The following is a 26,386-nucleotide window of genomic DNA, read 5'->3' on the forward strand; positions in this document are numbered from 1 at the left end:
GGATAGATTAGCTCATCGTGACTACAGTACAGTGGTCTGGCCTGTCCAGCATAGGAATTACCTGATAATTCTGTGGGTCTGTGAAATTGGCATGCACATAAAATTATGAGAATATCCCTAGCAATTCTTAGTTTAAGTACTGTTACTGCTATAGAAGACAACGACTTGCATTATTTTTTCTTCCAGAATTCCAAAAAAAAATAGTTTATGTTTGGATCGTTTTGATGTGTTGATATTAAAAATAATTTTTAAAAAATAAAAAATATTATTATCATGTATTTCAGTATAAAAAATTATTTAAAAAGTAACGGTTATGCAAAACACAATCTTACTGTGCACAGTAGCTTCTTCTTCTTCTTTTGTTGCCTATGCGCGCTACTGCTTGCTTGTACAGAAAATCGAAAACAATTAGAGGTTGATGTTAGATTATTTGCCTAATCTATTTAGATTTTGGCCTGTCAAAGTGATAGTTTACCAAACTAATAGTGAAGAAGGGTCCCACGTAACAGCTCCAACCTAAATTATTTAGTAGTTCATAAAGTATTAATGATGATAATATTATCTGGGCCTGTTTTTTTTTTTTTTTGGTTTTGGTCATGGGTACACAATAATTAAGTGGTCATTATTTATGAATTTACACGCACGTACCGACTTTCACCTTTGTAATGTTTTAGGCTTCTTCCAGGTCTCCTCTAAATACTTTTCACTGGATTATTGTCACACGCTATGCTAGAGGTGTATCAATTTTTATTTTAATATATAAAAATATTTAAATGTTGCTACGTGTTTTCTAATACAAAAATAATTAATTATGAATTTAAAATATGATGCAAATTGAATAATATCTTTTTAAATATTGATATGGTGATATGTTGCATGATATTTTTCTATTAAATATTGAGACAATAACATATTAGATTGACTCGGGTTAACCTATGAAATCTGCAACATGGATCATGAGACCGTGATGATCTTATAGAAAGAAAATTAAAATAAATTATAAAGATCAATTCATAATCAACCCAATATTGAATGGTGAAATTGGAAAAAAATATTAAACAAAAAAAGAAAAAAAAAACTATTCAAGTTTACCTAGGTTAACTCGTTAAATTCGTGATCCAGGTCATGAGATCAGGATAACCCCATAAAAATCAAATAAAAAAAATTTTGCAGCCCAATTTTCAACCAACCCAATGTTGAAGGATGAAATAAAAAAATCAATTAAAAAAAAAGAGAACCCGAGCTAACATGTTAAACCCACGATTTGGATCATGAGACCAAAATAACTTCATTAAAGCAAATAAAAAAAATCATGAAGCTCCGTTTTCAATAGATCCAATGTTAAAAATTAAAATCGAGAAAAATTAAATTAAATTCGTGAGATCCAGATAATTCCACATAAAGGAAATTGAAATACAAATACGAAGCTCGATTCCTAAACAATCTAATATTGAAATATGAAATTAATTTTTTTTAAAAATAAAATTGAGTTGTTGGAGGTGAAATTGAAAAACAAATCCATTAGTAAAATATCCAAAAAAATAAATCGAGTCTACATGTCAAGCCAATAACTTGGGTTATGAGATTATGATAACTTTATAGAAAACAAAATATAGAGCTCAATTGAAAAAATATTTAAATAAAATGAAGATAAATTAATAGAAAGAAAATTGAAAAAAATTATGAAACTTTACTTCTAACATATCTAATGTTAAAATCGACAATAAAAAAAACTAAATCCATGAAATCAATATACAACCCAATAAAGTTTTTTGAAAAAATCACAAGTATAATTCATAAAACAATCTAATATTTAAGGATGAAATTAAAAAAAATTTAAATCATTTAAAGGTGAAACTAAAAAAAAACCTTTTCAAGTAAATAGTATTTTGTGAGTAATATTATAGTAATCTAGTTAGACTTTTGAATATTTTGTTAATTTAGAAAAAACAAATTAAAGCTCTTAAAAGTTAGAAATATGTTTCATGAAAAAACTAGCTTTCATGTGTCACCAGTACCATCTTCTAACAACTTTAACTAATAACCACCCCCAACAACAATCACTACTGCACAATAATGCCAGTGCCATTAGTAACCTGTCTCCCTCATCACCACCAATATACCTGGTTTCCAGCATCAAAGGCCATGAAAGAACCTTAGTGTGAGATAGACAAATTCATTTCTGGAATTTTAAGAAGAAATTTTCCACATATGGTAATAAAAATCTGAGCTACTCCTAAAAATAATTTCAAATGTTGTGGAAGGCTCTGAGAAAGTCATATGAATTTACCCATTTTAGTATAGGTCTTGAAATTATTACACATGTGGTTCCCAAAACTAACATAACAAACATATTGCAAACAAGGTTAAGGAAAGTTAAGTGTTAATCGGTAACCCAAAACAAAACACAATCATATAAAGAATGTTTTCTATACACTTACCGCAATTTGAAAATCTCCTTTTGTTTATTTGTGTGATTATTTACTTCCAATTTATAGTTAAGAATTTCATCAAATATTGGGAAGTATATGCAAATTTTTCCTTAATTTTATTTTTTTACAACCAATAAGCTAATGAATTATAATATATATTGTATCAGATATTTTGATTTATATACAATCACTACGAGTCATACTAATTTAACCTTATTCTACATCCTCACACTATCATTGACATAATTAACATAACAATCACCATCAAATTACCGATTTAATTTGTCGTGTCGACACTTCATCGTTCCCACCATCACTAACTCATTACCATTACTTGCACCATTATCTCTACTACTATCATTATTAAATGCACCACCACATTGTTGATTATCTTATTATTATCATTCAATGAACATTGGTGAGAAATATTTTTTTTCTTTTAAATATTAATGCCTTTAAGATAGTTAAACATTGAAAAACCACTTTTTTTTTAGGGAAATATTCTCCAATAAAAATATTTTTTAGGTAAAAAATACATTAAATTTTAAAATTAATCATTTTCTTATAAGAGAAATAAGAGTTTTGCAAGAGACAAACAATGACAAGAAGGATTCTATACATGATCATAATCTTTAGTAAATAAAGATATTACAAGGGCATTTATGATTGTTATCGTTGTGGTAATTATTGGGGTGTTAGAGATGGAAGAGGGGGTTTGAGATGTTGATAGAAATGACGAGGATAAAGAGAAGGTGATGTTGGTGATAGTGGAGTGGTGGGATGATGGTGAGTCTAACGATTGTAGCAGGATTACGGTGGTAAAGTTAAAGAGGTGGTAGTGATGGTGATAGTGAAGGTGATTGTTGAAATTATTAGATAATATCGTGTATTGATCATTACATATAATATATTTAATAAAATCTTATAGAATAAAAATATATTTTGACAACTAAAATAAATTTATTGATTGATCATAATGTTTGATCAATTTTCAAACAGAATATTTTAACGAATCATTATACAAAACACTAAAACATGTAGCGTTTTTCTTGTGAAAAAAACATGTGATACATTGTTCACACACTCACATGTTACCGTGGATTAATTGCGTATTTTTTTTATTATCATTTTGGTCATAAAACTCTTAATCTGGATGATTTGGTTCTGATTGAAGGTCAACTGGTTATGATTTCTTAGGCAAATGCAAAATTGAAAGAGAAAGGTTAGGAGTAAAAAAGGCATCCAAACGAGGTGGCATCTTTAGAGTTTGCACAAAAAGTACACTTTCATCCTTAATCTTTATAACTAATACAATTTAGGTCCCTTTAAATGTTTACAATTCAATTTTAGACCAAAAATAATTTTCCTTATATTTTAGTCCCTTATTAGAGAGAGATGAGAGAGAAAATCATCGTTGATACCAATTCTAGCAACCAAAATGGTCAATTTTAATATCAACATGCTCCATTTGGTGAGGAGAGTTCCACTTAGTTTTTTTTACTTTAAAATTTTCTAAAAATACCCGAGCCATAATATAATTTAACATTTAAGAAGTAATCAAATATTTTAATGCTTTGAATGTTAATAAGATCTTTAATTATTTAAGATTATAGAACTTACATTCAACTGATGATATTTTCTTTGATTACAACCATACACTGGAATTCCTTGACCAAAGAATATTAACTGATATTTTTGATGTTTTCTGGTTTTCTTAAAGATAAAAGTTACAAGTTTACTAGATTATAAGCCTACTGATTACAAGCCTACTACTTATCTCCTACAAGTTATTTACCTACTAGTTACTGCCTATTAAAGACATGTTTTGAAGTTTTTGCAAACTTGATTGAACTTGTATGGAGTTCTTGTTGTTGATTTGTTGTTATGTTTGATTGTCTCCTAATTCTTACTTCATCCTTCGTCAAATAGGAAAAACTATAGAAAATTGTCTGGTAACTACCCATCTTTTTTGTTCTTCATGGTTTTAAGGATGCACGACTTCAATTGCTCCCCTCCATTAATCAACATACCATGTCAGTTTTTCTTTGATAAATCTAGACCATCTAGACCATTTCTAGACTGTATTCTAATCCTTCTTCCATTCGATCTAGACTTCACCATTTTCTTGTGTAATATTGGCTTAGCCTATAACCAAATCTTGTACATTTTAAATTGGCCCAAGCTTCGTTACAAACTTATCAAGTTTGGCTTATCATCAAGTTTATCTTTCTTGTCTTTTAGCCTAGATTATCTTTTTATAAATTTTATTGTATAATGATAAAAAAAAACAAGTTGGAAAAGTTTATACATTCATTTTTTTAATTAAAAAACAAAATATTTAACCCACGACAAAACACCAATCAAATAACTAATAAACACTTTAAATAGATGCCATACACCACAATCTAGTTACTGAAGATATTTTAGAGAGAGGGGGAGATGTTTTTTTTTAGTATTATTAATATGGGTGTTCGGGTCAGCTTATATGCATCTCCACTAATTTCACAGGCTCTGAAGTTTATGACCATATAAGATTTTAATAACCCTAAAATTTATGAGATTCAAACTAATAATTTTTAAAAAATAAATTTAAAATTTAGAACTGAGTGCGAGGGAAAGATGTTCATTCAATATATAGATGGTGGCACCCAAATTAGAGGATTACTCTGGTAGTCTGATGTGATATGCAGCACTTACATTCTTGAAAATGGACTAATGGCACCATTAAGGGGACACAATAATATTTGTACGGACATGTGTACTAGGTTAAAAGATCACTTCCAATAGAACATAAATTGTAAACGAAAGATTAAGATCTGACAAAACACAGCGACATGAACTAAGAAATTAGAGAATGAACAACAACAACAATCAAATATATATATACACATGCAACAGGTTCTGTTTGAATTTTAAATCCATCTAAAGTCACAATCATTTATGATTACTTTTGCACTTCGATTCCAGTATCGAAACTTCCTTGGCATTAGCATTTTCTTAATCAAAATCATTAATACAGCAATACTACATAGTCCTAGCTAGAACATGATCTGCGCCCGCTAAATCCAACAGAAACTTGGCTTCAAAATTAAAGTTACTAGCTGATAATGCACTTGAAAAGGACATTGGAAGGTCCCAAGTTTGGTTGCACCCATAAATCCAGTTTTTCTTTCTTTTTCTTTTTTAAGAGGAAGCTACCCGTTTGGAGTTTAATGCCAAGCTCCTGTTTTCTATTGCGTTTTATTGCATTTTAGATGGGTGGGGTAAAATTAATTTAATTTTAAATTGTTTTGATATGCTATATTAAAAATAATATTTTTTAAAAAATTATTTTAATATATTTCTATAAAAAAAACACACTTTAAAAATCCATCACTGTCACACTTCCAACCGCATTGAAAAACAAACTATTAACATAAATAAAATAAACAAATAAAGCTAAACTTTTAAATGATCAAGTCAACAATCTATCTATATTTCTATTATTTAAAAAATCTAGAGGACAATAATTGGTAACGTTTTTAGGAATTGATATTTTCTGTTCAGTGAAGTGACATTGGAGGGTGCCTTAAAGGAAATTCTGTCAAGAAATTTATTTCTTGAGCTCCAATTTCAATCCTCTATTTGAATTATTGGGCTTTCAAATTGACCTGTTCTCCTAATTTTCATGAAGGAAGACATTCAATGCAACAACAAGTACTGCATTATCAGTTTCTTCAATTCACATGGGACATAAATATATATATTACCTTGGAGGTAGTAAATATTATCATCTGTATAGTAATTACCTTGCAGCTTTTTTCACTGGCTGCGCGCGGATCAGTTAATGTCAGCCTGAAGACATTCAATCGCAGAGTTATTGCTAAATTTGACATGGGGAATCATGGGATGACTGCTTGGTGTTCTTAGATCACGGTAGAAACAATATATATATATATATATATATATATATATATATATATATATATATATTAAAATAACATGCAAAATAATCTAAACATATAAAAAAATTAATTTTGTTTACAGTTACAAACAAGGCCTTGGAAATTTAATAACATGGCACAGATCCCCTTTGACATTATAATAAACCCTATAATAATTTCCCTCTGAAACCACATATTGTTTACCTGACGAACATCTTGAACGTGCCTTGTTTGCACACCAGTCCTATTAACATCTCAAAGCTCATTCTTGACTATTATTGATTCTGATGGCGATAGAACTGCTTTCTGATCTAGATCAGGCCTGGCTACAACAACGAAAGGTTGCTGTTGAGAATTGATTAACTGGTCATGTTCTGAAGACCTTTTCTTCTTTATTTATTAATTATAGTTATTACCTCTTAAAAAATCTCTAGCTACACAGCTAGCTATCAACCCCTTTATTTTATATTTCCAATAGAGGAATAATTTGGAGGCCCCCCCTTCCCTCCCCCAGAGGGGCTGTTTGAAGAAGAACAGCGGGAAAATAGACAAGTGTTAGGAGCAGATACCAGAAAACTCTTCCATAACGAAGATATGTAGTTTGTTTTCAATAATTTTAGCCAAAAGAAGGAACAGTAAAAACAGTGAGAACCTATGGCTAGGCAGGGCCCATATATTTTGTCTACCTTGATGCAAATGCATGCACTTGGAATGATCCACTATTGAATTTTGCTTTTTAATACCATATTCTAAATTTTTATACACACATATATACACAGAAACAGTAATAATATATGTAATTAATACAGGATGGAAATTGGTATAATTAATATCCATAGGTACGTATATATTTGAAAATTGGAGGTGCTGTGGTGATTGGCTCTGTGTTCCAATTGCTTTATCTTCATACTCCGTCGTCCAACCACAAGAATTATATATACCCAAAAAATGAAAATAAAAGTAAAGAAAGAAGAAGAAAAAACAAAAATGTGAAGAAGACAGAGATATTTATTATTGAATTGAACAAAAGGGACCACCCTCCACCCACATCCAGCTCTCATCATCATCATCGTCATCTTTTCTTTATAATTTTCATTTACCAAGTTTTTGGGTTTTGAAAGGAGGCGTTTCCTAGCTAGTTTTTCAGCTCTTTTGACACCCTTTGATGAAATCTCAATTATTATTGTTTTCTTTTCTTTCTTTTTATATATAACACACTTACTACATGCGTATAGATCCCCTCTCTCTCTCTCACACATGCTCGAACACTAAAAAAGAAAGGGGAAAAAAAAGGGTTCTTTGTGGCTCATCATCAAAGTTTGCCTGAGGCATCGAATGATTTGAAAAGGAAAGGTCAAATCACAGAAGCTCCCTGGTTTTGATCTATTCGCAGCAGGTACCTCACTCAAAAGCCATAAAAGAGAGAGAGAGAGAGAGGGAGGGAGGGAGGGAGGGAGAAGGTGTCCATAGAAGTATACTATAAGATATGGTCCTCATCAAAGTGCAGAACTGATAGATAACAACCTCTCATGATATATACTACACACTCCCACTACCAATCAAGAAAAACATGCTACTAGCGCATGAATTAACTAGTCAAAGTAATTTCCTTTCTAGCCTAATTTATTTAATTTTTTTTTGAATTTTTTTGGTAATAAAATGGGGGGTTCAAAAATATTATTATGTGTGGATAATGAGTGAATAAAGAAGGGTATCTTTTTCCCAGCCTTTTTAACCCCATCTTTCTCTTGACATCTCTTTTTCCTTTTCAAAGGGGGAAGTTGCAGAGATTTGAGTCTGACAGAGGTCTTTCCTCTTAAGAAGTGAAGAGACTGTTCAATCCATAGATAGATCATACAAGAGACAGGTGGGTGGGTGCTCCTTTGTGTTTTTCATGTATACACACACACACACACGCACATATTTGTCCTCCCTTTCCTTTTCTCGTGTATTTTAGCCCCAACTGTTTATCGTTAGTTCTCTCTCCTTCTCTCACAATTCATGGGCTTCAAGTCATTGTAAGTGAAAATTTGTTCCTTCCCCTTGAAGTGCAGATGATCATGAAGCACGTGCACACTCAGATTTCCATTACAACAGGTTCCAATTATATAAAAACCTGAGACTATAATCAATTCTCTCTCTCTCAATCTCTGCACTATCCCCCCCATCTCTTTCTTAATATCTATATATAAACAACACCTTTCCGTTTTCCACTCCTTACCCTTCTATTTTCTAACTCGTTCTTCTTCTAGATGTTGATACTCGACCTCTATAGAAGATGAAAACATGTAAACATTAACGAACAATTCTTTTCAAATCTTGATTTGATCGCACTGTTCATAAATTAATTTGTATAATTTATGAACAAGAATTCTACACTTAATTCAAAGCTTTCTGAATTCGTTCCTCATGCATCCTCTTCTTGATTCACAGGCTTCGAGTAACAAGAGATCATCACTACACTCTCTGTAAAACTCCCATATATTTGATAAACACTTGGTCTTTGATGGGCTGATCAGAAATTCCACTCTCATAAAGAAGGTAAGTAACATAAGGAACTCATTGAATTATATACTGGGCACTACTGTGTCTGCATGTATGTAGAAAGATGAGGGTAGTGTGTATTTATTTCTGTGTGTCTCTTTAGATTTGATATTTGGATGTGAAGGATAATTAACTAACGTGGTCTCTTTTCAAGTGTAGATACAAAGACTGCACATAGTTTTTCGAGAAAACCAATCCGATGGCGACATACTTTCATGGGAATCCTGATTTCCAAGCAGCTGCAGCATCAGCAGAAGGTCTCCAAACTCTTGTTCTTATGAACCCTACTTATGTCCAATATTCCAACACCCCTCCACCACCACCTTCCAACAACTTTGTATTCCTCAACGCCGCTGCTTCTGCTGCTGCTTCCAACAGCCTCTCTCCTCCACCCCACCTCTCGGGCCACGCGCCACCCAACACCCAACAATTCGTTGGCATCCCTTTGGACCCTAACTCCCATGACGCTTCCACTTTGCATGGACTTATTCCGCGTATCCATTACAATCTTTACAATCCAATTGACCCTCCACCGACCGCGCGTGACACACCACGCGCTCAGCGAGGTCTGTCTTTGAGCCTCTCCTCACAAAAGCAAGGCTGTTTTGGATCGCAGGCTCAAACTGTATCTGGTGAAGATATAAGGGTGTCCGGTGGGTCGGTGTCATCAGGCTCGGGTGTGACAAATGGGGTTCTGGGTATGCAAGGGGTGTTGCTGAGCTCAAAGTACTTGAAGGCTGCTCAAGAGCTACTTGATGAGGTTGTTAGCGTGAATAATAATGATATTAAGAGTGAATTGTCAAAGAGGAGTAATGGGATTGGTAGTAACACTAGTAACAAAGTGGTTGGAGAATCATTAGCCGGAGAAGGGTCTGGTGGAGGAGAAGTAAGTGGGAAGCGTGGACCGGAGCTTTCCACTGCCGAGAGGCAGGAAATTCAGATGAAGAAGGCTAAACTTATGAGCATGCTTGATGAGGTACGCAGTTTATACGTGTAGCTATGTGTTGTTTTCAATTGGTGTGTTAACAATTTGTGTTGGCGAGGTTTTAATGAGTTAGTTTTGAAAATGAAGTTTACAGCTTCTTGGAATGTTCTTGATTGTGTCTAGTAAAATATTGGCTGAGATCAGTTGGATTAAAGTTAGGTCTCTATCACTGTACGAAACCCATCAAATGAAACTGAGTCCAAATCTCAGTCAGCTGGTGTTGTATTCAACTCGATAATATCTACCCTGTTATGAAAGCAGATACTTTTATTCATTCTTGTTTTTTATTATCTGCAGGTGGAGCAAAGGTACAGGCATTATCATCACCAGATGCAGATTGTGATTTCCTCGTTTGAGCAAGCAGCAGGAATTGGTTCTGCTAAGACATATACATCCCTTGCGCTGAAAACAATCTCCAAGCAGTTTAGGTGCTTGAAGGATGCAATAACAGGTCAAATTAAAGCTGCAAACAAAAGCTTAGGTGAAGAGGATTGCTTGGGAGGAAAGATTGAAGGTTCAAGGCTCAAATTTGTCGATCATCACCTTAGGCAACAGCGTGCACTTCAGCAGTTGGGAATGATCCAGCACAATGCTTGGAGACCACAGAGAGGATTGCCTGAAAGATCAGTTTCAGTTCTCCGTGCTTGGCTCTTCGAACACTTTCTCCACCCGTAAGCATATTTTGCCCTTTCCTATTGATGACTAGTTTCATGTAGATAATCGTAGTTGTTTTACATGATCCAACAAAAATTCCTGAATTCTAGGTTTTGGTCCGTTTTTATATATTCATGTCTGATTTGTGAACCTTTCATGTTTCAGCTATCCCAAGGATTCAGACAAGCACATGCTCGCAAAACAAACAGGACTCACGAGGAGCCAGGTATGAACCATCTCCTGCATTTTTTAGCATTTCAATCGCAGCTGTGGAAATTCTAATATTCGAATCGCAGCTTTGGAAATTCTTATATTGTGTGTCTGCTACTGCACAGGTGTCTAATTGGTTCATAAACGCTCGAGTGCGACTTTGGAAGCCGATGGTAGAAGAAATGTACACGGAGGAAATTAAGGAACAAGAACAGGATGGATCAGAGGACAAAACAAGCAAGAGTGATCACAATGAAGATTCTGCTTCTCGGTCAGTTCTTCAAGAGAAAGGTTCGGCAAGCGAAAATCAAACTAGAAATTTCAAGTCCTTGGACAATTCACCAGATGCTCCTTCTGCGATCTCAATGCCGACAGCTTCAACATCTCCTGTTGGAGGAAATGTCCGAAACCAGTCTGGGTTTTCCTTTATAGGATCATCAGAATTAGAAGGGATCACACAAAGGAGCCCGAAGAAACGAAGAAGCAATGATTTCATACAGTCCTCAACTAGTGTGCCATCCATAAACATGGACATCAAGCCTGGTGAGGCAAATGATGAGCAGGTTTCTGTGAAATTCGGCAGTGAGAGGCAGAGTAGGGATGGCTACTCATTCATGGGAGGTCAAACCAACTTCATTGGAGGTTTTGGGCAATACCCAATTGGCGAAATTGGGAGGTTTGATGGCGAGCAGTTTACACCAAGGTTTTCTGGCAATGGTGTTTCTCTCTCTCTCGGGTTACCACATTGTGAAAACCTCTCCTTATCAGGCACTCACCAAACTTTTCTTCCTAACCAAAACATTCAACTGGGAAGAAGAGTAGAAATTGGTGAGCCAAATGAGTTTGGAGCCATTAACACATCCACGCCTCACTCTTCAACTGCATACGAGAGCATCGACATTCAGAACCGAAAGAGGTTTTTAGCACAACTGTTGCCAGACTTTGTGGCCTGATATATTAGGAAAAAGAGGTGGAGGCTTCAGGATCTCTTTTCACTATTTGTTGCTGTTCCATCTATAACTAGGGAACAATGAAAATGCATGGTAGTGTAAAGAAAGAAGAAAACTCACTTTAGTATAGGTCTATACTTTGAGTTCTTAGACAGCTTAGGATTTAAGATTATATAGTTGAGATTGTATATTATTTTTGTAAGTTTTGAATATGGATGATAGATGGCTTGGTGTCATAAGAGTTAGCTATTGGGGTATACCAATATAGTATATTGATTGTGAGCAATCCTGATGTCACTGTGTATTTCATCAAATAAAGACAAGTATGTATGAACTGTGACGCTCAGTTGATTGCTAGCTACACACAGGATGTGAGATTTAAGAATGGGATGCCGCAGACATCAGTAGTGATATTTTTCCTTAAAATCAATAGGTTAACATCATCTAGAAACGATACAGTGGAAGAAAACCACTTTTATATCTACTTTTAGTGCTGTCAGGGGAGAGCTTTCTGGAGCATAAACATCATAGGTCTCATTCAAACAAAGTTTTCAAAGACAAGTCAGGAGTGGTTGCAGAATATGATTTTCTGATGCTGGGAATTTTGATAGCTAGATGAGGAACCCCAAAAGGCGCACTGCTAGAGAAAAGTCGGGATACAAAAGTAGGTTGAAAAATAAAGTCAAAAGGAGCAAGAACACATGCAAAATTAACAGATCCAGACGGTCCAAAATCATATTGCTCAATAGAAGAAGAAAAGTAACGAAACTATTGTTTATTAGGTGGAATTAGATAAGGCAATGGGGTATATTGCAGATTTGTCTTTGTTTACAAGGATTGCTTCTTTGCCAAGGATACTGAATCCTCAACTACTACCCATAATTGTCCAACACGGATGAGGTTTTCTCATACCACGAATTATATTCTTTTAGAAAGGTCGTTCCTTGCCCTGAACTACTGGGGGCAATAGGCGAATAGCCTAATTACTTGGTTATTGTTTTTGTACTCAACAAAAACCCTCAGAGAAATAATTCCAAATTTAAGGTTCTTCAAACTTCTTTCCATGGCAGAAGAGTTGGTGTTCTAAGAAGGAAAAACATGTAAATCAACTTAATGGAAGTGTTCTAAGATTGATAAATAAGCTTGACTTATAAGGCCTTCAATTACAAAGTAATCTAGTAAATGATCAATAGACGGATGAAAATTGGCATGAGCAAAATTGGAACATCTGATAGAACAAGCCCCGAAGATTTTTGATAGTTTAATTAAAATAGAATTAGTGGTAGTCACAATTATAGATTACAATCAAACAGAATCGGCCTCATGTAGAATGTAACTTCACACTTGGATGATAAGCTAAAATCTAGGGCACCTAGCTAGTTTAGGGGTCTCTTTTCAGTGAAACTTTATAAATCATACCCTAATCTTTGCAAAGGATAGAAAAATGAATTCTTGATTTTTTTAACGATTAAAGAATTCTTTTAATTTAAAAATTTAAGTAATTAAATGAGATTATAAAATATAATTTATATTATATATTCTACTCTTTAAGTAAAAAAGTTTTGAACTTGAAAAACTTGTATGGACTCAAAATACTTTATATAATTAATTTTTTAAATAAAATAAAAATAATAAGATTTAAACTCGTAATTGTTTGATTAATAAAATTTGATATCATATTAAAAAATTATCTTAATTTAAATTAAAATTTTTAACTATTAGTAAGATTTTAAAATTTAATTTATATTATTATTAGGTAACTAAGCCACATCATATATTTACTCCTGACAAAAAGATGAAAAACAAATTATCAAAGTGTGGCCCTGCCATGGCTGCCCAGTGTGTCTTCTAACCTTCTGTTTGCAACCTTGGACCTGTAACACCACACCTCAATTGCCTCGGTGAAGTCTGGATAACGAATATGCTCATTTCCTAACCATTCAGTCAAAATCTCTGCCTGGTCTTCTGATGGCAGCGCAAGAACCATTGAAACAAATGTGGATCTAAGGACTGGCATAGCTCACTAACAATCGTAAGTTCTGGAGCATCCTCGGCATTAGTTGTGGCAGAATCAATTAATGCTTTGGTAACCCTCACAAATGGATGCCAAACCTTCACCAAGTGAAGCCGTTTTGCAGTAGGAAGAATAACAATGCCATATCCTATTGCTTCTAAAACCTTTGCTGCCATCTCTACAACCTTCGACTTTGTCTCAATAATTTTGGCTTCTGAACTAGCTCGCTCAACAACCTGAACTAGCATCGATTTATTGACAAATTCCTTCATGATTACCAACTTATTTAATATCTAGCAAGCCAATGACAAATCTGATAGATATGATTGAAAAGATTGCATTTTCTCTTTCTCATTAGCTGATTCCACAGGATCACATAACAAAGCTTCCAACATATCGTTAAATCTGGTGAACAGTCCCTTCACACATTCTTTTGCTTCAAATTTGACCTCCTCATCAACTGTCAATAGAGGGGCATCATCATCCTCAGTCAGCCTGTACACATGCTGCTCTTGTGCAGAAGTTTCAAGATCATTCATGGGTAAGGAGATAATGAAATGGCAAATTTAATATCCGACAGCTGATGGATTGACTGGTTGGAAAAGGGCCAGAATTGGTTGCGCTTTTGATCCCATGCGTGGTATGATTTTTAGGATCCTCCTCCTCCTCAGCTTTTTCCCAGGGCGTTGCTTCCAAGTAGTTCACACAAGCAGTAACAATTTGTAAAAATCTACAGCCAGATGCAGAATGCCAAGGGCATTCTTCACACCATGCCACAAGCCACCCAAGGAATCATCTATAACAACACAGAAGTTGAAGAAAATTGACATGGTGATCAAAGTCTGATTCTTGGAAGTAAACTTCAACACAGCTCCATGAGTCAATGATCTGGCAAGTAGGCCAGTTCTCAGAATGGCTGTCAGCATACCAAGATATTAGAATGACGCCAAAACCAATTATCTCGGTCTTCCTGTGTTTGGAATTGGACAACAACATCTCTGGTTGAGCAATCACCAATCCTACCTGGCTCTTTCATGTAAGTAAATATTGAATCAACAGAAATCATAAACAGAGTTAAATTCATTGTACAACTAAAAGAATCAGAAATAGCTGAGGGAATGAAACATAGCCATGATAGAAACAAATCAATTACAGTCATTCAGCAGGATTACATGCATTATTGAACTATGGCAAGACAAATTCACGGAACCATACAACATCAGTATGGTTCAATCATATTGTCACTACAAGGAGGGATGGCGCACCTCTCAAAAGAAAATCACATAGCCTTGGATTTCACCTCTTATATATTCTCATTGCACTGAATTTCAACACTTGATGTCACAGACTTAATTGAACCAAACTGCTAGAATAGAACCTGAGTAACTTAAAGGAATTGCAGATTGAAATGGTCTAAAACTTGATTAGTTGAGCTCTAAGAGCATCATTAACTAAGTTACATATATCAATCCTTTCAGTAAATAGAAAATGGTATAAATTAAACCCAAATAACAGAATGGCTCGGCTCTCTGAAACTTAAATTGATCCAAGATTCATTCAAACTTGAGACAAAAATATAAAAACATCACCTTTCCAAAGATAGACTTCGCAGCTCTAGTTTCATAGCTACTCGTTCTTCATCTAAAGAAATTGAAGATTAAAAAAGGCCCTGACATTATATCAAAACAGGCTATTATAAAACAACCCCAAATATGAATTGGGCATACATTTTCACCCTCAACTTTCGAAATCACGTTTCAATTTATTTTTTCTAGCTACCCACTTGACCAAGTTTCTATCCTGTTCCCAGACTGACATCAACTATAAGCAAATTCTTGAGGTAATAATGAACAGAATTATTAGTGAGTGAAGAACCAGATATTAATGAACAGAATTACAAAGAAAAATAACAAGTTATCATAAAAAACTACACAACCTTTATTTTATTCCTCGTTTTCTTGATTTCGCATTCACAGATAACCTGGTAAAGCCTCTTTGATTCTGCTCACTCTGTCGAGGATACTTTGGTTTCTTTATTTGCAAGTAACAAAGTGAGTGCTTGCGAGTATAATACAGGATGTTTATCTAAAAAAAATTTTATTCTAAAATATATTAAAATAATATAAAAATATATAAACAAAAATTTAAACAAAAAATACAAATTTTAAAAAAACTAAAACGTGTTCTCAAACAACCTCTCGAAGTCTAGTCCAGCCTAGAAAATCTATGAAGTATGGGCCTGCCATGAAAGCTCAATATTTAAATTCTTGCTGGGTAAAATAGAAACAGGTGGATCTAGACCAAGTATTTGGGCTTTTGGTTTGACTACGCTTGCATGAAAGAAGCTAATCCAACCGAAGTCTAGTCCACTTGGCGAGCCGCGAAGGTACTTGCTGCTCTTCTGGCGACATGCATATAGAAACGAGTCATTTACCCAGGTATTTCTATGGTATTTTCAAGTCTCAATTAAAGATTTTAGAAAGGAAAGTGTCATACTGTCAATGCAATTTTCCCAACAAATATTTCGGCAAAACAACTCATTCCTAGTGTTCATTGATTAGTTCTGTAAAATGTGTCAAATCGCATAATAAAAACTTCTTTAGAAATGTACAGATTGTGGTCACCGCCTGAGTTTTGCCTTCAAAATTCTGGGGGATTTCTACGAGCAAGGTTTCGGAACTCATCATGTGATAGATAACAAACATAGCATGCCTTATGCTTATAATGTTGACGATTTTGAAGAAGCTTGCATCTTCCCTCCAGCAACACTCTTCTTCCTAGAAGAAAGGAGTTGATACTATAAGGAATCCCTGTAAAAGATATCCTAAACACTTGCCAACATCTAGAGTAAGTTGAGCATTATTTATTGCATCCAACTATACAAATTCCGCGGAAGAATTAGTGTATATCCTTTAAATTAACCAGTGACTACGCCATGGGTTGGATTGATTTTTTTTATATATAATAAAATATTTGGATATTGTTAATATAATTTTTAGCATGCAAAATTTTAAATTATATAAAAATTGATATGATATAATCCAATCAACTTAACATGTTTAAAAATAACTAAGATGACCAATAAAAATATAATTTGATTAAAAACAATGAAGGAGTAAGTAATTTAATTAGCAGGCCAAGTTAATTTTTTGCCAATATAAAAAAGAAAGTTTATGTGATATCAATATTTTAAAAGGAGTAAGTAAAATCAATGAATTTGATAATTGAAAAAGGTTGCACGTGTTGTTAGAGTAGTGACTCTAAAAGAAAAAAAACACCATAAAGTAAGCATCTCATGCTTATTCTCACACAATTAATTTAATTTAATTTAAAAATAAAATTCTGATTAAAAAAACTAGATTTAACAAAGGTAGAAAAAAATCTGAGTTAACCCTTGTTACTTTCATAACCACAGAGAAATTTCATAGAAAATAAATAAAAAAAATAATTAAATGTTGGTGGATGAAACAAAAAAGAGAACTTAAAAAAAACCAAATAAGCCTAAGTAAATCTCGTAAACCGAATTAATCTCTCAAACTCGTAACTTGTTAAATTATAGACTTTGACTTGACTAAAAAGCTCAACACCCACTCAATTAAAAGTCAAAATATTAAATCAATAAATTTAATTTAATTAAAAATTATTTTACTAAAACTAAATTTAATAAAGATTGAAAAAAAACTCTGATGCAACCCTTGTTATTTTAAAAAGAAAGACAAATTCTATAGGAAGCGACAAAATAATATTATAGGATGAAATCGTTGTTTGATTTGATTGAATGTTCTTTCTAAAATTAATAACGTAAATCTGCCACAATTATTAAACTCAGTTGCTTCACAAGTTCATATACCACAACTCCGGTTTTGATATCAAACTTAGCAATAGATTGTCTACAATAATAACTTAGAGTCCACTCTAACAATTAAAATAAATAATCATAGGAAAAATAAGCATAAGAGAATAAACATACTCATCATATAAACTGAAAAGAAAAGGTAAAATAAATTTCACAGTTCTTGAAATCCGAAAGTTTTTGTGTCCTTGCAACCAAGAAAAAGTGTTTAGCCTTACATGTTTATAGAACAACTAATCAAAAAGAAAAAAGAATGCATGATTTTGAGTTTCTTAGAGGAGGGGGCGTTTTTCTCCTCTTGGTTAGCTGCCCCCCTTCTCTTCTCTCATTCTTTTTATATTCTATAAAACCCTAGTTTCTATTTTATAAAATAGTCTTCCCTTAAGTAGATTGTTTACATTTAAGTACTTTAATAACTATTTTTCTAAAAAAAAAAAGAAATAGCCTTGCTTGAAATCTTCAAACTTTGACTTAGAGGAGCTAAATTGCTGAAATAAAAACTTGGATAATGGTTTAGATGCTTTGGAACGTACTTTGAACTCGTTTCTTCACGAAACCTGTTTGTTGGCAGAATTCGATTGTCATCTTTGAAAAATCATATCTCCCTCATATGACATTGTGTTTTTATGAAATTTGAAGAGTTTATAGGCCTTTGAGTCAGGAATCCAACAAAATTAAGTTTGCATCAATTGGACTTCTGTAGCTCCAGATATTCAAGTCGGAATGACCGAAGATCAACATTGGCAGATTATGAGATTTGACTTTGAAAGCTGCGTTTTCCATACTCTTCCTTATTTTATTTTCTTGCCTTAGATGTCCAGAAAGGTATGGATGTTAGCTTTTTAATGTCACTGGAATCACTTCATTTTGACCTTTAGAGCTCATGCTCTGCACAAAACATCGATTGAATGTCAAATCTATCAATTACCTCTAATTTACTGCTTTTTGCATCTTTCATCCAAAAGTGCATTCAAAACATAAAATAAAGAATATTAAGGCATTTTATAAATAAAACATAGACAAGACACTAGTTAAATGTGGGTGAAACTATCGAATAATATGGTTGCATCAATCATAAAAAAAAAAAAAAGAGTTTAAAAAAGAAAAAACATCAAGTAAGCTTGAGTGAACCTTGTAAACTCATGTTAAACTTTTAAGCTCGCAATTAATTAAATTCTCAACCTAGACTCAATTTAATAGCTCAACACTTGAAGAATTAAATTTGGATGGAAGAAATCATTTAGTTTAATTTAATTTTAAAATAAGATACCTTAAAAAAAAGCTAAATATAATAAAGATAAAAAAAAATTAAAGAACCCGTACTATTTTCAAAACCACTAAAAAAATCCTATAGAAAATGAATAGAAAACTAATAAAAAGCTTGAGGGCGAGAATAAAAATTTCAAGTCAACTTTGAACCAAAATTAATCTTTTAAATTCGTAATTAATTAAAACCCATATTCGAACTTAAATAAGAAACTAAACATGATTAAGTTCGCAAGTTTGGGCTATAGATTTTTTCACAAACTGTAATGTATAAGAGTTAGCTCTTGTGAGGCCCACCCTCTTAAAGTTATTGTCAAACTTATTTTATTTTATTTTTTAATCAAGATTCTTTATGGAAAAGGAGTAAATTGTTCCGGAAAGACGTTTTCAAAATGCATAGCAGAAAAGTCTTGTTTTGAAGAAATAAAATGATGCAAAACAAGCATAAGTATTTTTTTTTAATACAAACATAAGCATTTAATTCACTTTTTTACATAATTGTAGTTGTTCTTTTTAAATAGCCAAAAATGGGTTAAATAGTGGAAACTTCCATATATTCACATTGTTCTAGTTGATGGATTGCCCTAATTTTATCCTTTTTTTTCAATTTTATTTTTAGGGTTTTTTTAACAATCATTTGGGTTATTTTTAAACCGATTAAGTCAACTTGATCATTTCAAGGTAACTCTTACATAATTTAATTTTAAACTCGAATTATACAAGAAGTCAGTACGAAAGGTTTTTCTTGTGAATTTCATTATTTGTTTCTTAATTTTATCCTCATGGTTTTTTTATCATTCAATCGAATACTTTTAAACTAGTTAAGTCTATTGAATCATATTGAGACAATTGTTTAACTTTAAAATCGAATCAGATAAGAAGTTAGGTCGGGAGGTTTTTTTTGTCAACTTCATCCTTATTTTTCTTAAATTTTATCATCATATTTTTTTTATTTTTAAATCAAATAAATCAAGTAAATCAATTAAATTACTTTTAATAAACTCCTACACTATTTAATTTTAAACTCCACCGTAGATTTAGTATTAATATGAAATAATTTTTTATAATCTCCGTATATTTGGTTATGTTAAGAACATAATTTGATTCGATAGACAAGTATCGTGGGCCAGTTGGTAATTAAAGCTGTTGAAAGTGTTAAAAGGAGGTGGGGAAGGATGAGAGGATGAATAATTAAGCAGTGTCCCACTAGCAGAAAACAGACAAAACAGGAGGACTTGGACGCCATGAGATTCAAAGTTTGCAAGAGATTCCACGACCAGCCGACGATTTAGGCCACACAAATCTGAGAGAGTAGAATCAATCAAGCACGGATTGACTTGTGGTATGAGCATATTCCATATTCATGAAGTTTCTCTTCTGCCCAGAGCCGAAGAACCTTTAAAAAAGAAAAATGAACACGAATTACATAATACGGATATAATATGGGAGGATATAATAGGATTTCACGGTTAATAACATGGTTTATTCAAGTTATTATTATTATTTAATAAAAAAATAAAAAAAAAATTTCAATCTATACGGGAAATTTGATTTGACTAGCCAATGGTTAATTTGAAAGTATACATACAAGCAATGATGAAAGCGTGGAACTTTAGAGACAAAAATCAAAGATCAACATAATTAGGCATTAATACAAGAATTAAAGACAACAAATTAACTTTAAATGAAGAATTTTTCGGGCAGACTTGAATCCCCCCTCTGTGTACGTAGTGGACCAACATTCTGATGAGCATAATATACATGCATTTTAATCTCAAGACAATAAATGCATGCATCTAAAAGCCGACCATCTCTTTCTGAGCTGCAATTAAAATGAACGTGTTGATTCATCAAAAGAATTCCAAAAAAAAAAAGCAATATTGAGAATATATATTAAGAATTCCTTATTTCTGACTCTAATTATTATTGTTATTATTTATTATTATTATTAATATTTGTGTTCGAGCTAATCTGCATACCTCAACTAATTTCACGAACCCTAAAACTAATAACTATATAAGTCTCTAATAGTTCTGAGATGACTTGAACTTGTGATTATTAAAAAGCAGACTCAAAGCCTGATTAGTTAAACTACCATAAAGAGTTTATTAGTATTAGTATTAGTATTTGTTACTTTAATTTGCTTTAATTTCCATCTGTCCATTTCTAAGATAAGAAAATTATGATATGATGAAAATCTTAACATTACAATAGAAGATCGTCTCCGCCATATATATGAGAATTAGGTAAATAATCAACGCTAGTGCTGGCATAAAGTAGTGAATTCCTTCATCACGAAGATGAATTCGATGGATCAAGACCGGTGGTGGTGGCAAAGGTGAAGCAAGCTCCTCCAAGGTTTTAATTTTTTTTAGACAATCGAAAGAATATATATTCACATTTACATCAATAATAAAATATTCTGAAATTAGTTTTTACACACCCTATAAAAAAAATTAATTTTTTTTATAGTCTATCCATACTGTATTAATGATGTAATTATAAGAATATATCGTAAATATCTTTTTTTAAATATTTAAACTTTAAATAATAATTTAAAAAACAAATTTAGCTTAAATCTTCAAAGATAACGGATGAAATTAATCACAAATAACTTATAGCTTGGTTGCCGTAGACCCACCAGTTGAGGATGCTTTTTTGACTCAATAATGAGCCTTTCCATGACGTTTTGTCTCTTTGGAATTTTTGGCCTCTGAGCATTTCCATGTTAACTTTATAGGCATCACGATGACTATATCCAGATCGATTTTAATTTCTAAATAATGCATTGATTGATGCATCTCTAGAACGAATGCGCAACTTTTGTGCTGTGGAATATGACCGGAGATTTTATTAATAAGCATCTCAGTTATATTAGATTTATGATTAAAATATTTAATTTTTATTTATCAAAAAAATTTTTGTAAAAAATATTAACATCTTTTTTTATAAAAAAAATTAGATAACTATGAATAAAAAAATCAAAAAAGAAAAATTATTTTATTTAAATAAAAAACTAGAAAAAGCCCTACAAAACATATAGAAAAACCAAAATAGGCATAAAAATATAATCCTATAATTATTAATGATTTTCTAATAAAAACTACCAAAATTTTATATTTTACGGATGGAATATACTCTCGATAGTTGGACAATAATTCTATCAATATGGTTTATACCAACGAGCTTACAAATGGTTACTATTCATCAAAAAAAACTTTCCTCAATGATTCTTGTTTTGTAAGTAATTTCATCATTAATGTAATCACCAATGAATTTATAGACATAAAAAGCACGCCAAACAAAAACAAATTTATCCATTTTATTCCATAAGTATTTTCATATGTGAATATGATATTTTACCGACAAAAAAGTTCGTTTGTAATTCCATCGATCATTTTTTTCATATTACCAAAGGTTTAATTTCATCGATAATTAAATTGTGATAATGGCATTTCCTGTAATTCTATTTCAACTTTTTAGAATATACTGACGAACTTAATCCATCGAGAAAACCATTGCTAAATTTAGTACAAAATAATGAAAACAAATTAAATAATTCAAAGAAGGTAAATTAAAATTGAAATCAAATATTTATTATATATTTAAAATTTTATTAGTTTAAATACAATTCATCTAGAATATAGGGGTTGGAGGAGGTGGTAGGTCTCCTTCGGGATCGTTAGACCACTAAGGGGGAGCATATGTACCACTCATTTATGACTCGACAGCAAGATGGGTCATCTAAGCTTTAACTCATTGGTTTAAAATTGCCTTGAACTCCGGTGTCTGAGTTCTCAAAGTCGATTGCAAGCATCTAATAGTTGAAACACTTTGAGCCCTTTGTAAGTCCTCAGCTGTAGTGTTTGAGATACCGTAAACCCGATTTTTATTAGGTTCACTGGACGATCCTACCTCCAATCATAGTTTTGGATCGAGTTTCGGTTGGGTCGAAGATCGTCCTTGTATCTCTCCTGCAACTGAGAGTTATATGTTTCCTTTAAAAAAATGTCAGCAAATTAAAAAAAAATAAACTTCAGAAAAGAAATTGTTAAAGTCCAACATACCATGAAGTACTAATCTCAGCTATCCATATGCTATTGCATCCCTTTTCAATAGTCATTATTTGAACATGCGTTTCTACAAAAAGCTTCATTGACTTGGTTCGTGTTTAGGAACCGTAGCCTACAAAAAAAATGTTGTTAGTTAAACATATTCATATAAAATAACAATTTTAAAAATGGATGTAATAAAAAAAGAATATTACCATCTACTTCGTATGCAAAACGAACGGAATAGATCTGTTAGTGTGCGTGGTAATAGAATTGTGAATCTACTTGTTTCGGTTCTCCGAACCAGATTATGACTTTCGTACAAAACGCTCGGACATCACGTGCTGAATATATTCTGTTAGTATAGTCTCTACCAATATATCTACATTAATCCATCCAATTTTGTACGATTCAAGATGTGGTTTGAATGACAGCTTTAATTTATTAATGTTATGTTTTCCAATAATATTTTTCAAGCTATCACTATAAATAATTAAATAAAAAAAAGTTATTATTTATTGTACATCATATACAAAACAACCTATTTTACTTTAAATCCTTGAAAACCTTCAGTATTAATACCATCTTTCTAACCTCGTAGACCTTACCTTTGTCATTATAATTATATTATTCTTCCTCATCATCTCTGTAAGGCTTGTACAACTTACCTATACCTTTATAATGTTGTAGTTATATTGTCCCTCAATTATATTGATAGATTTTGTCTTCTACAATCATTAAAATAATGTCATGCCTTCTTATAATTGGTTTGACATAGGGTTTTTTGTTTTCATCACTTCAGAATTCCTTCTTGAAGCTCTATCATTCTTAGTGTCATCTTGTCTAATAAGAGATTGCTATGATGTTTAAACTACCTTTTACTTATCAACATCATTGAATTTACTTGTCTTATTGCTTGATCTCTAGAAAGGATCAAATTTTTCATCACTACTGGCTTTTGTTTTAGTAGCACCTTAACCTTTATTGTCATATTCTATGCCTTTGAAAGTGTACACAACATTTATACTCCAATTATCTCAGATTATTGGCTTTAATTATCTTAGAAATCTTGTAACCTACTAAACTTTTTATCTTATATAGTATGTTATGTTTTGCAAGCTTTTAAAACTTAGTAATATATTCATTGATGAATCTATTTTCTTGCAAATAGTATTGATACCGCTAAAATAAGTATTGTTCATAATCTAAAAGAAGAAACTTGTCATATAGTTTTTATCTCATAAGTGTATATGACATAACATGACTTTTACCTTATAAGTGTCTATGATATAACATGATGTCTAGCCTCTCTTAAACATATAGTTATCTAAAACTTTTATATAAAAAAAAAATCTCCACTTTTCAGCTTAAATGCAATTAGTTTCACCATTTTAACTTTAATGATACTTGAGTATTCCCTGCACTAGACTCCTCAATGTAAGTCTCTATACATCTCTTTCCTTTTTATTATTATTATATGTGCCTCTCTATGGGATTGTTAAATGGTTCAAGTTTTTTTTTATTATTATTTTTGTTATTGACCACTCCCATAGATCTGATCTTTATAATAAGGTTATTTGTGCTGCGTTTTGAGCTTTTACGGTATCTTAAATGGTCTTCACTCCTACATCGCGGGGTTGGGTGATGTTCTTACCATCTCTGACAACCAATTCTGATATCAATTGATCCAACATATAATGATAAATAGAAAATCAAGGTTTCTAAGCCCTAGGTTACAACCATAAACTGTACAGGAAGTTTGTTTAATCTATTTTGAATTTTAATAATTCATAAAAATAACTTGAAAAATAACACCCTAAATAATTATAATGTATGAATATTAAGCTAGCCTATATGGAAAAAAAACTAAAATTTTAAAATAACATTGATAATAAATATAAATTAAAAAAAAATATTGTTGCCCTAATTTGAGGGCCTTCCAAACCTCGAATGATTATAAAACTATGACTGTGGAATTTCCTAGAAAAATTTAAGCACAATCAAAGCATCAAATTAAAAGTTATGGCTATTTTCATCAAACTAGATGTATGATGGATCCAGACTTAATTATTAAGCTTTGCTTTATCTATATGGTTTATAAATGCATCTACAAGTTGTTTCACACCATAAAAACCTAAATCTTCTTCCCCAACATTGTCTTCTTTTCAGAAATATAGAGATAATCAATTATCCTATATTTTCCAATCATAAAACAACACAGGATTTGAAATATCTAAAGGTTAAAATGGTTGTGGTTTTTCTTTTCAACACAAGAAATATTTTATACTCATGAATATACTCTAGCATTATATTTTTGGTTGATTTTAGAAATATCCTCTTAGTTATATATAAAACAAATTCAGTGTAGATTTGAGACTCACTTTAGTTTATTTGATTGTTGTTGTTATTGTATAATAAAAAAGATAATAAAAAAGACATGTGTAGATTATGTTTCAATGAGATCTCTAATAATAAAAGAGACATATGTTGTTGTTGTATAATAAAAGAGACATGTCTTATTATTGAAGATCTCTTCTCCAATGATGAGACGAGACACAATTTTTTTTTGTTGTTGCATAATAGTCACAAGCATTGTTTTTTAGTTCTTACTAGTTTTTTGCTCATTTGATATTGCAATAAATTCTTTAAAACCAATTTTTATTTAGATAGGTTGAAGTATTGGAAATAGAAATTTGCAAAAAAGATAATAATTTAATTTTTTTAAAAAATATTTTATAGGTGAATCTTAATTTTCTTATTATTGTATTTGTTTTTTACAAAAACATGTCTTTTTATTAGAAGCATTATTTTTAAATAAAAAACTAAAGGCATCAAAATAACTATTCATAAAAATTTGAATTATAAAGGAAAAAATATATCTCTTCAATCAAAACTCTCTTTTCTTTTTCATTTATTTCTTATATGTTTTGACAAAAATATAATTTTTTTATGAGAATCATTGATTTTTTTAAATAGAAACTTATCATGATATGAAAAACAACCTTCAATAAAAGGCATAAAAATTCATGATTCGGTATAAATTATACGTGATAAGAGAAAAAAATAAAAAAATAATTAATTTGATAAAATTATATAAAAAAATTATAATTTAATATTCATAAGCATATTGTTTTTATAAATCTTGCAAATAGTTTCATATATAATAATTCACAAAGTAAGTGTTAAAATAATAAAAAAAAACTGTAATCTTATTTGAAAATTATGGTAAAATTGGATAATATTTAAATTATCAATTTAATTATTTTATTCATAGTGAATTTCATTAAAAAATCTTAAAACAAATTACAGAGTAATATAAAAAAAGACAAAATATTGAGCCTAGAAGGATTGACCCTCAAGCCTAGCCCAAAAAAAATGAGCCCAGGTGTGCCTCACTGTACAATGTCAGGCTTATGGGCTTGATCTTCTTTTTTAAATATGTATCTTCTGTCCAATGTTTTTAATAAAATGAATTACATCTCATTGCATCATTATAGTTCAAA

The 26,386-nt window shown here is 31.6% G+C and overlaps 1 protein-coding gene and 1 pseudogene across 10 annotated transcripts; one reads left to right on the top strand and one right to left on the bottom strand.

Annotated features, from left to right (window-relative positions):
- Nucleotides 1-7,467: 7,467 nt before the first annotated feature.
- On the top strand, nt 7,468-12,032 carry LOC133677223 (BEL1-like homeodomain protein 1). 10 transcript variants are annotated; one of them, XM_062099123.1, is made up of 8 exons: nt 7,468-7,956; nt 8,130-8,222; nt 8,410-8,452; nt 8,789-8,896; nt 9,059-9,875; nt 10,182-10,555; nt 10,704-10,764; nt 10,874-12,032. In XM_062099123.1, the coding sequence occupies exons 5-8, from the start codon at nt 9,099-9,101 to the stop codon at nt 11,699-11,701; spliced, it is 2,040 nt and encodes a 679-aa protein (XP_061955107.1). In that variant the 5' UTR covers nt 7,468-7,956; nt 8,130-8,222; nt 8,410-8,452; nt 8,789-8,896; nt 9,059-9,098; the 3' UTR covers nt 11,702-12,032. The 10 variants fall into 10 exon arrangements, with proteins under 10 accessions (XP_061955107.1, XP_061955109.1, XP_061955108.1 ...); XM_062099125.1 differs by having other exon boundaries at nt 7,468-7,751; XM_062099124.1 differs by lacking the exon at nt 8,410-8,452 and having other exon boundaries at nt 8,130-8,226.
- A 1,390-nt stretch (nt 12,033-13,422) lies between these two features.
- Nucleotides 13,423-15,770, bottom strand: LOC133676525 (BTB/POZ domain-containing protein At3g05675-like; annotated as a pseudogene).
- Nucleotides 15,771-26,386: the final 10,616 nt, after the last annotated feature.

Source organism: Populus nigra, chromosome 17, assembly GCF_951802175.1.
Source record: "Populus nigra chromosome 17, ddPopNigr1.1, whole genome shotgun sequence".
Taxonomy (NCBI): Eukaryota; Viridiplantae; Streptophyta; class Magnoliopsida; order Malpighiales; family Salicaceae; genus Populus; species Populus nigra.

Bases quoted from the DNA above. Each gene is read 5' to 3' on its own strand.
- LOC133677223 (XM_062099124.1), top strand. From the start codon at position 9,099: ATGGCGACATACTTTCATGGGAATCCTGATTTCCAAGCAGCTGCAGCA. The intron at 10,556-10,703 runs GTAAGCATATTT...TTCATGTTTCAG, and splicing joins TTCGAACACTTTCTCCACCC to CTATCCCAAGGATTCAGACA. The intron at 10,765-10,873 runs GTATGAACCATC...GCTACTGCACAG, and splicing joins CAGGACTCACGAGGAGCCAG to GTGTCTAATTGGTTCATAAA.